We start from the raw sequence: 12,069 nt of genomic DNA, 5'->3' as shown, positions 1-12,069 counted from the left end.
AATAAAATTGTTAGTCAGACTACTAATACATCAATTATTTGTTTCTCAACTACCTAAGGCATAGTAATCAACTTATGTATTAAGACTTAACTAGTGATCGGATTTTCGATACTTCGATACATTTTTTTGATATCAGAATGCTTGTTCATTTGTATTGAATTAAGTTTTGAGTCGCCATCGTACAAAATACAACTACTAGAACAGCTTATTAGCCGTAATTATGATAACCAATAGGCTTACATCAGAATAAATTATAATTAGTATATAAGTCGTTACTGCAACTTGCCAATAGTAAACAAACGGTAAAGTAAGGTTAAGTTGTTGTTTTTTTTTCCTTCGTGTTCAAGAAGTTACGTTTTTCGTACGTAACACTTCTGACATTGAATTCACAGGAAATTTGAAAAAAAAATAAAAAAATAAAAAAATAAAAAAAAAAAATAAAAAAAAATTAGAAATACTGAGCACTCAAAATTCACATTAATTGACTCCACCAGCAATCCGTCACAATAATAACAATAACACGCCTATTCTTCGTTCACGCTTACCTGAGTTTTGTAATAAACAAAGCCTCTTGTAAACAAACATTTTCATTGGCTGCCGGTCGCCGCGCACATTATTCATGCGCAAGAAATAGTCCCTTGGTTACGGACCATTTGTAAGTATTTTTACACTGACTTTTTTTATAACAATTGTTGTTATATAGAATTATAGAGTTTCACCATTTATATCCAATACAGATTAATGTGTCAGCAAGTATTTACTTACAATTATGTTAGCAGACGCCATGTGTACAGTGTACAGTTCATGCCCGCCGCAACAGTTGTATTTCGGATTTGTGCGCGCACGGTTTGTTATGGCTGACGCCGGACCGAGTTTTGTAAAACACAGAACGAGAAAGCCTTTGAAAAGTGCACAGAAATGTATTGTGTTGAATGTTTTTAAAACATTTTCAGACAAATATCCGGAGTGTCGTGTGAACGATATCGCGAGTTTAACTGCGCAATTAACGGGTGTTTCGAATCGTAACACTATCATATTGTTGTCTTACATAACGGTGCTATTTTATCGATTATTCAAAAAATAAACATTGTTTGCTTTTGTGTCCTGAACGGTAACGGCACCATTTTCCTGTTATATTACTTCTCAGTTATTTTATTAGCACCGACTGTACTGAAGTGTGTGTGTTACAAATAGTGCTTGGCTGTTAAATCTACTATAAATTTAAAGTATTTTCATTACAATACTACTACATTTCTTATTTGCTTCTCAAAGTTCTCATTTGTATTTTTGTAATAAAGAGGGAATTTATATAGTTTAAAACTAATTTATGTTATTTGTAATAATTGTTACTTAATGGGAAAATATTTTTTCCCTGGAGTATCGAAAGTATCGAACTGAAAAAACAATACAGAATCGAGTATCAAAAGTGTAGTATTGTCCCACCTCTAGACTTAACCTAACAAATCTTTCACTTTAGAATAATTTTCTAATTTCACATAAGGCACTAAATATTAATTTTTTCTTTCCCTATGTATTTTGTTACATGATATAAAATTATTACATATTTTTTTTAGTGGTATATTAATTTATACATTTACTATTCAATTTAGATATTCGTATTCAAGAATAATCTGGTGTTTAAATTTTATTTAACCTAAAAAAAAATGATATTTGCATGGGCCAAATTGGTAGGCATCTGCTAAAAGAGTGGTGTGTGGTTTTAGACTGCATGAATACTGTCAGGGCGGGAGACTTGTCACAAGTGCATCTTGTTAAGGCTCTGTCTCACTGAAAGTTATGGCTCGCTGGAATCTTCCACATATTTTAGCAATACTAACAGATAAAAAGCAAAGAAAATAATCCTAGCATTTATTAACATTATAATATGTTCCATGTAAGACTATTTAAGGGTTTTCCATGAACTGAAGGCTTGCACGTTTTTACAAGTTAAATCACACACCACTGTATAATATATTTTTTCAAATTGTGTTGCATGGAAGTTGCAAAAAAGATGCAGAAAAAAGGACAACATGTGACAGGCTTTTTATGACATGTTCAAATTGGAAGGTGACATAGTGGTTAACAACACTAAAATACAGTCAAACCTCTGAAATGACCCCTCACGGTTCCCAGGAATAGGGTCTTAATAAATAAAGGGGGGGTCGTAATAGATGTTTTCTGAAATTTTCAGTTCATTTCCATCCCCCCCCCCCCCCCCCCCCCCAACAAACCGCTTCACTCGCTAAGAAACCAGCCGTACAATGGCAGGATGCTGTCACTCACAATGCTAGACGGCTTTGCTTTAAACACACTTCAACCTTCATGACAAGTCCGTCGCCCTACAGGCCACCTCTAAAGAAAATATGTTAAAAGACAGTTTACTTTTACTGGTTAGTTTACATGTACGTTTTCTGCTTCCCGTAGTTAAATACACGAACCCCAGATTTAACAAAGCAGTGATTTTACGAATACATTCTCGGGAACCGTCAAAAAATTGGACATTTAGAAAAAAATGTGAAAATCAGAAAAAAAATTTTAAAAAATAAAAATGAAATGAAAGATCATTAAAATATGTTAATTTTAACACACAGCGTATTTTTGTGTCGGCTTTAATACTTCCAATAATGTTCATGTAAGAATAACAAAAAAAATAATGGGACATTTGCTTTAAAAATATGGCAGCTGTAGGTTCTGCAACGCGAGTGGGCGCACACGAGCTCGCCCGGCTGGCTGGCGGCAGCGGCTTCATGACGCATAAGCTCACCCCTCCCTCCCCTCGTTAACATTCTTCAAGGCTAGCTCATCCCTTCCAGACACACAAACCATCTAGTGTCCTCCCTTATAACACCCCAACTTCGCTCCCCTTTGAAAAACGTTCAGTGAGAAAATGCTCTTTTCACCCTCCCTTCTCCCGTAAAATTTGGCTATTATGAACGGGGTACTAAAGCGGTGAGGGAGAAGTAAGATTGTTGTAAATATTTTCGGACACCTCCCTCCCCCCCAAACACGCACAACAACAACAACAACAACAACAACAACAACAACAACAAAACGTCCAAAAAAAAGTTGTCAAAATATGTCATTTTTCACACCAAGTTCAAGTTCAGTCATTTCTGGCAAGGAATTTACAAGCTTTCAAAATTAAATATAAATGTATTTTAATAGCAAGGGTCCTATGAAAAGGAATATACCAAATAAAATCAAGCTGCTGTCACCAAACAAAGCATAAAACGGCCCAATGCGTGGTCACTTCGTTATTGCTCGCGCGAGAGGCGAGACGTGGAATGTTAAAAGAAAGATAAATGCGGGGGAGACAGACGGCAGCCAGTGTGTTTCCTGCATGAGGAATAAGTGGCGTAGCCTTTTTTTTTATGCTGGGTGAAGCGACCTTTTTCTGTCAACCCATGGGAAAATATAATTGCTTGAGCTGTCAAAATAAACATCGCCGCGGCAGTTAAAACAAGTCGAGGCGAGCGTGCATCCAGTCGGTCGCTGTGTATACCTACTCGAAAAACATAACATCTCAATTCATAGCAAGATTCCTTATAACCTACACGTATTGCCGGATGTTTTCAGCCTGATCCATACAAGTTCTTTAGCCACGTTTTGAATGAAAACAACTGGCGGGCAAGTGTTGTGCCCTGTTTTGCGGACACATAAAGCTTTTATCAATTTGCTGAAATTTTTAATATATTTTTACTCTCGTTAAAATGAAGCAGATAACGTGATTCGTGGAATGGGGGTTGTCAAGCGCTGACAGCGGTCAACAGGAAGTGGTATCTATTTTTAGATATGCACTGCCTACGGCAGAACAGCACTCGGCAAGAGAAACGCAGTAACACGCTACTCACCACAAGAAACTAATTTTCTGTCCGATTTTCTTCGGATTTTCGGCAATTTTTTCACGGTTCCTCGAAATCGGGTTGTAATAGAGAGGTGGTCGCAATAAATGGGGTCACAACAAAAAGGTTTTATTGTATTGTTAAAGTTATGCAGTGTGTAGGAATGACATGTATTAATTCAACTTATCCATTTTCAACTTGCTAAACAAACAAATACGTAATTACGGATTGTTTTCTAATATTCAAGGGTTTTTTCCCGAATTTTACAGCAGCAAAAATAATCACGGCTCATTTAGGTTTTCAGATTTCGCCGGTTGGGTGGCCACACTGGGCTAAGGATGATCATAATGCACTCACCTCCCGAGTAGACCTTGTTCCTCTGCGAAGTCCTCCGGGTCCTCCTCCCCCGGAGGCTGATCAGTCTGGTCCTGGACCAGAGTCGAGATGAGAGTCAGCACAGCATCCACCTGCAACATTGCCAAAATACGAATCATTATGGATCAATCATAAACATGGTTACTCAACCAGTGAACTGTGAATTGGTTAGTGTGCTAATTACTGAAATTAATCACCATAAAATTTATAAATGTAATTTTTAAACTTTTAATTTATTTTTTGCATGTACATATTAATACAACATGATTTGAATGTTTGAAATTGGTTCTTTTCAGTTCTAAATTACAAAATACATCTCAGGCTAAATGGCCACAGTACGCAATGCAAGCAAATGTATTTACAATTTAAGGTAAAAAAAAACGCTGCAGCCTGTAAAGTAGTGGTGCACCGATATGACTTTACCGATTACCGATTCGATTACCGATTATGAGAGCAATAATCGGCAGATACCGATTCAGTTACCGATTATAATGAAGAAATTTTTTTAAGTGTAATAATGCACACAAAAATTTTTATTCCCATGTAAATTTAATAACAAGATTAGGTAAAATCGAGAATACAGCTATAATAACAGTATAAAAATATATAAAATACATTATTAAGTCATTGCAAAGTGTAAATTAAATTAACTTCTATTTATATTTGTTATTGTAAACAACTTGAACTACAGTCTAATAATTTTAATTTACAATGGGTAAGTTTTTGTTGCAGAAAACTAGCATTATTATTGACTATCACATAAGGTTGCATCAAGAAATTACCGTTTAACATGTAAACATGCTGCTTTATTTTGTTCACTTGAGTTTATAGAAAAATGTTTCCACACTTCACATTTTTTCTCCCTACTCGCCATCTCACTATAATTATATAAAAATGACTAAAAACCAATTCTAGCACATGTGATTTTATTTATGTTGACTGAATATTATATAAAATTATAAATACTTTTTCACTTTTCACGTCATACAAATAACAAACGGATAATGTTACCAAAGATGCCCATAACTAGTTTGTAAAACGCAGTGATAAAAACTAGAAGGTATCGGGACCACGATTTTAAACCGCTACTACGACTCGAAAAGATCGATTGTCATAGAATCCACTGCAACTGTTTGTGGTATTTTGATTGCGTGCCATCTATTTTACGTCTCTGGCTATAGGTAATGTACAAGGCCACTAAACAAAAGACGAAACGTAAATAAACGTGTAGGAAAAATGTTTTTTTTATTGTTCGAGGCAATGAGATTTATTAAACTTAACGATATATCTTTATTTATGATATGACGGAGTTAGATGAATTTTGTAATATATACAAATAATACCGTATTTCATCCTAAAATGTGTAACAAAATATTACACGGTAAAAACCTACTTAATTACGCCGGGACGTAAATAATGGGCAAAGTAATCGTTAAGATAATCGCCGATTACGATTAATCGGTAAGTACCCATAATCGCCGATTACGATTCATCGGTATCCGCATCGGTGCACCACTACTGTAAAGTGCACTAGTGCCGACTGACAGACTAAAACATTGCAATTGTAGGTATCAGGCACAGGAATTATTATCCTGCAAGTGTTAACATTAACAATGTACATAAAGTAATTCCTTAATTTGTGCACATGTTTATATTTTATTTATTTATTTAATATTTGTTGCATGCCTACCTACAGCTTATGGCCTTGGGTGGTAGGCACGATACAAACAACACATATACATGCAGTCAGAACAAAACAATACAAAATACAAGACAACTAAACAAAAACAATACACACAACATGCAACATTTAACAATTAGTAAATAATTTCTTTAAAAATTTATAATGTAGGAAATACGAATGAATAACAAAAAAAAATTAAAAAAAATTGCAATGTTTTGTGTATTGTTTCTGCCACAACTTTTAAAGCCCAATTATGTAGTATTACTTTTTTTTTTCCACATGTGGGTGTGTGCGCATTGTGCCTTTCTACTCATGACACAGTCTACAATGTCTAAAACTTAAGTGAATTTTTTTCTGTAGTGTTTTGTCTGGATTTGTGTTCTGTCTCTTTTAATAGTGTTATTAAATAATAATACAAAACTATGAAATTTTAATTTAAATTTCAACAAAATAATATTGTCATCCTGTAATGATGGCAAGGTTTTAAGTTTTCATTAAAAATTTATTTTACATACTTTTATGAAAATCTAAACTATGTTACCAAGAAAAAAGTTGCAAGATGCCTTAGAGCTTAGATAAATAATTGTTGTTATGATCTCATTCCCTAGTAATTGTTGATAACATTTAAATTTGTACATCATAACTAATTCCTACTTTTTTTTTGTGAAAAATAATGAAGTTAAAAAAAAAAAAAAAAAAACCATTCGAAAAAAGTAATTCTGCTACTAAAAAAAAAATACTAAATTCAGCCTAGTGGTGGTACCAAGGAACCTGTGGCATTTTTGTTGCACACACCTTGCTTGTTTGCAAACATTCTATTTGTCTTAGGTTAATATCCTGGTCCAACCCCCTCGAAGCTGGTTTGCCATGGCTTCCCAGAGATCACTCCAAGCAAATGCTGCAATTATTACTATAGGCTATTGTTAATTTCCCCAGTTTCCTTGGACTTAGTTCAGTTATGAGCCATCTCTCATGACCTAGCTGTCGAGAAGGAAAAAATAAGTTTTAGGGTTAGTATCATTATAAACAGTGTCTAGAAAAATAATACACAAAGCAAGAAAATATTGCGGGTGTTACTGGGTTAGAATTCATTGCAGGACTATAACCCAACTAACTCCAAGTTGTGCTCAAACATTACTATACAAAGTCCTCTGCTATACGTAACAGGAATCAGAAGCAGGGAGTGTGTTTGGATATGTAACACTTGATTTTTAATCATAATCAATCATTGGTATTTAATTTTAAATTTTGATTTCAAGGAAATACACAATAAGCAAATATAAAAAAATTCAACAATACATATATAAGCTTCAGATACTATAAATGTCTCAAACATGGTTTTTAGACTGAATAATATTATTCACTAAATACTTTATATAGATCACATCTATATATTTTAACATCAATGTCTTACGTAAATATGAATAAATACATACATACGAACGGATGACCTTAATGCTTCATAAATTATTTGCGTGATGGATGACAAGTATTTAAGACATGATAAACACTATACAATCTAATGGTGTCCTACCTGTAGGTCTTATCAAATGTTTCTTTCGGAGAAACATGCACTATATGCATTTCCTACACAATTCATGTACTAAGTACCTGAAGAAGCAAAAGGGGTGGCCTATAACAATTAATTACAATTTAAGCATATCAAAATATCCAATGTCAGGACAATGCAAGGCCAATACAAATATATGTCAACTGTGAATTCATAGGAAATTATTGCAATACATACTTTTTCATAGAAGAAACTAATCTGAAAACAAACTACAGTAGAACCCTGTTATAATGAATCTGAAGGGAGTAGTTTATATGTTCACTATAGAGGGGAAACTTTATATCTGGGAAAACTTTTATATTGGCAATACATACTCAAAAGCATAATCTTAACTACACATAGCCCTAAGCCAAGAAAAGAACGAATGAAAATACTCAAAGCAACAATTTTATGAGCAAATGCAGATATTATTTTTAATACACTACACATGTACAAACTTTCTATTAATGGTTCTTTGACATCGGCATATTTTCCTTTTTTCAGGCATTTAATACTCTGTGACGTATTCGCAGCTTGAGAAAGAAAATTGTTCATCTTGTTTAATATTGTACTTAATGTGGATTTTGCAATTCCCAGTTCCTTTGATATTAACACGTGCAGGAAAGTGGTGTTGGAGTCTACCTTTTTAATAATGTCCAGTTTATCTCGCACAGATAATGCCTTACGTTTTTTAACGCGTTTTTCACCCTTTTTTATGTACGTATTTCTTATTGAAGCTCATTTGCAGCTTAATAACAAGAAATTCTTTTTACCGTCAAAAGTAAATAAACGAAAAATAACGAGCCTGGCACATCAAAGATCACTACGTATCATTTAGTATCACAGTTGCTAAAGCTGGAACGAAAATTTCTCACTTTCTATGGAAAAATTTAGTCCACAGAGTTCTATCTAGTGGTAGTCTTACGAACCTTACTCGATCAAAATGTCCGAAACGTGAACGATAAAAATGAGACGTAAAAATATTGAATTTGCTGCTATAATGTACATACGTATTTGTGTGGCGGTAATTTATGTTTAATTTTGATAACTTATTAAATGTACACGCGTTCGCTCATTCTTTAACTATGCAGGGAAAACTATTATTTTCACCAAACTGAGCACTATTTCTGGCTACACGTAGCCTACCGAGGCCACTCGATTACGACTTGTTTATAATATGAACAGTGGACAATCCAGTAGCATATTGCGGAGAAAAACGTTAGTGTGATCCAGAATAGATGTTTTGTGAAAATACTTGTAATTATATGAAAATATTTGAGATAAATGTGCATTATGTCGGCAAAATTTGTTCGTGGTACACGGGAAAACGTATCAACATTGACAAAAGTTGTGCGCTATATCCAATAAATTAATACATAACCTCACATCATTTTGCCGGGACCGAGACGGAAATTCACAATAAACGGGAATTCATTATAGGCGGGTTCACTATAAACGGGTTCTACTGTATCTCAGGTACACATTGAGTGTAACGATTTACCAACAATCTTACAATAAAGGAACAATCAAATGACTCATCAACATTTAAGTTTGTAAGAAAATTCTTTAAATAATGACCCATCTCCGCAAATACCAGCAAACATAAAATGTCACGACGCAAAATGGTTCAAAAGGACCAGACTGATAGTATTTAACATTAATACCAAAGGACAGCTAAATGACAGCTGGCCAGAAACAGCAATTTTGAAATAAAGATACAACAGCCTTACGAAACAACAGAACGCGTACCATGTCCCGTCGTAAGTTCAGGTCGCACATTTACAATTACATTTCTATAATCAAGAGAAATTACATGATCCGCTACGTTCGTTCTACCGAGCGATTCTAAAAAAAAAATTATAACAAGGAGGCAGAATGAGAGGCCCCAAGGGCTTATGTAGCATAACCTAAAGCCGGATGTGCATGCGTTAGCAAAGAGTGTACGGGGTGAAAAAAGGCAAAAGGAGAAGGGAGGCAGCAAGCTTAGGGGGAAGATAATGGAGAGAGGGTGTGAAGTGAAGGGGCGGAGGAACAGACGCCCACGCCACGCAAGGTGTCTCGTTGAGGTAATTATACTACAAGTGTGATGAAACAGTATAGTGTGCATGTCTAAGAGGTAGACGCTCTCCCAGCCCAACTCGAGGCGTGGTAAGGAACCGACCTGGTCGGGGGTGGGCAGGCACGTGTTGCTGTCGAGGGCGCTGGCCACCAGGCAGGCGGCCAGGCTCTTGCGGCCGTGGTAGTCGAAGTAGTCCAGCAGCGGGCCGTAGTGCTGCAGCTGCAGGACCGTCAGCAGGTTGCTGTAGTTGTCCACCGGGATCTTCATCAGCCGCGTCAGCTCTCGCGAGATGGGGCTCTGGTACTCTATCCTGCACCGCAGTCCCACGTCTTTCACCCGAGTTCCTCGATCCTGTCCCACTTTCTGAAGGCTTAGGGCCCTGACGAATAAAAGATTAAAACTCTCTCATTAACACCACAGTTGGCTCAGCCGGTAGGTGCTGTAATCCTTTCTATTATCAAGACTTTGGTGTCCTTGGTTAAATACTACGGCTTGGCTTGCCAGGAACTTTCGCTACACCAACTACATCCAATTAAAAAAAATGACAATACTTAACACATATTCAAATACGTCACATTAAAAAAAATGTACAATTCAAGAAGGTGTAAAATACATATTTTATAAAAAGAACTGTTTATATGATGAAAGATGTGAAGATACAAGATCTATCACTTTTTTGTTGTGTTTGTGCCAAATATTGACACTAGCAATTAACTTTGTAAAAAAAAAAATATTAAAAATTTGTGAAGTACCATGTGATTTTCATTCCAAAATGGCATCTACCATTTCATAATCTTAAATAGTGGGATATACACATATAGACTTTTTCTTACAAAAATACAAGTAGATACGGGTAATTTGCACAGAACTACTACTCATTGCTGGTACCAGCAGTAAAAAGTATAACACTGCTTACTAAAATAATACACAAAAACTAATTCAATTAAAAATGCCACAACTGTTTACTTTTTATATATATATATATATATATATATATATATATATATATATATATATATATATAGCAATAAAACAAAAAAAAAATGATGACTACTAGTTTGAAAAATTTGATTCGATAAAAATTCAAAATTCCCGAATAATTTAAACTCCAATTCAGAATTCAATTCAAACTGAAAATCACGGATTCGCAGATGCCTAGTAAGAAAACAAACTAAACAGATGTACACAAGCCCACAACAAAAGTTCCATAGATAAATGTAATGAAGAAGCACTTCTCACTCAAAATGTTGCTGTTACAAGCAACACTTCTAATAGAGAACTCAATTCAATGACTGAAAATGTCTATTGTGTAACCTTCGGCATCTGGCTACTGACAATGTATAGAAGCATAAATTCTTTGGTAACGGAGCCGTGTTTTTCAACAGATGATGCAGACGGAACTGACACAAACATTAGTTACAAAAAACATGTCTAAGGACACTTTCCATTGTTTTCTTGCAATTTTGGGGCCCAAATGATTATGGAAATAAACGTAAGTTAATATGTACTTAAATATATATTTTGCAATATTCTGAGGTTTTGGAAGTGAATTTTCTCTATTTTTAAAAAAGTTAAAAATTCACGTTTTCTACCAAAAAAAGGCTAAAATTTGCATAAAAATTAGCATTATCGCAAATGTGATAAATTCATGTCCCTAGTCATGACAAACAATAACTGAAATTGTATAATTAGTTAAACTAGTTAGGACCAAGGGATATCAGAGGTGGGCACAGCTACCTGTCGAGTCCCAGCTTCTGGAAGATGGTGACCGTCGTGAGGAGGACCTTGTCCACATAGTCCACCCTGTCGGGGTAGCACTTGTGGGCGAGGTTCACCAGGGACACCTGCAAGGACACTATGTCCTCGGGAGGCATGTCCTGCCGCGACTACAAACACACACACACACAGCTCTGGTAAGGCCTCCAATAAACGCTAACAGTAAATTCACACCCCAGTCCAATCAGGATCATCATAATACCAATTCAAAATTCAAATTTTAAAATGATTGGGCCAACAGACTTTATCGTGTAGGCATGATTCCTAATGCATCAAGACCACCTCAAAAAGTGGTAACGCAATGAGACCTAACTACGAGACACATTTCATACATAAAATTGGTAACCATGCGATAACATTATTACGGTAAAACCCTCTTACAAAGCTTTCCTTCATAAAATTAAAATATTAACATTTAATGTATCAATACTTATCATTTTACCCTTTCAATAAGTTTTACATATTAATAAATCTAACTGGGTTTACCTTATGTAAAAAAAAAATACTGAAGAAATAATTATTTGAACGAGCGAAATCCTTACTAATATTATAAATGTGAAAGTAACTCTGTCTGTCTGTCTGTCTGTCTGTCTGTCTGTCTGTCTGTATGTTTGTTACCTTTTCCCGGCTGAATGGCTGGACGGATCGTAATGAAATTTGGTAAGGAGATAGATTATATCCTGGGGATGGACATAGGCTATCTTTTGTCTAAAAACAGGTTAAAAAAATATATCTTAATTTTATGTAACGTGTGTCATAGATATACAAACTGTTAGTGTCATTC

The 12,069-nt window shown here is 35.1% G+C and overlaps 1 protein-coding gene across 5 annotated transcripts in view; it reads right to left on the bottom strand.

The window, feature by feature from the left end:
* Positions 1–12,069, bottom strand: part of LOC134533254 (vacuolar protein sorting-associated protein 35) — a 95,563-nt gene that overhangs the window by 50,388 nt on the left and 33,106 nt on the right. For all 5 annotated transcript variants that reach the window (XM_063370683.1, XM_063370684.1, XM_063370687.1 and 2 more), the window contains 3 exons: positions 11,247–11,395; positions 9,612–9,819; positions 4,200–4,309 (listed from right to left, as the gene is read on the bottom strand). In XM_063370683.1, coding sequence (XP_063226753.1) covers positions 4,200–4,309; positions 9,612–9,819; positions 11,247–11,395 — 467 coding nt within the window. The remainder of the gene's footprint in view (positions 1–4,199; positions 4,310–9,611; positions 9,820–11,246; positions 11,396–12,069) is intronic.

The sequence above is a fragment of the Bacillus rossius genome, chromosome 6, assembly GCF_032445375.1.
Source record: "Bacillus rossius redtenbacheri isolate Brsri chromosome 6, Brsri_v3, whole genome shotgun sequence".
NCBI lineage: Eukaryota > Metazoa > Arthropoda > Insecta > Phasmatodea > Bacillidae > Bacillus > Bacillus rossius.
Note: the sequence above shows the minus strand (reverse complement) of the source record. Positions and strands in the feature narration are given on the sequence as shown.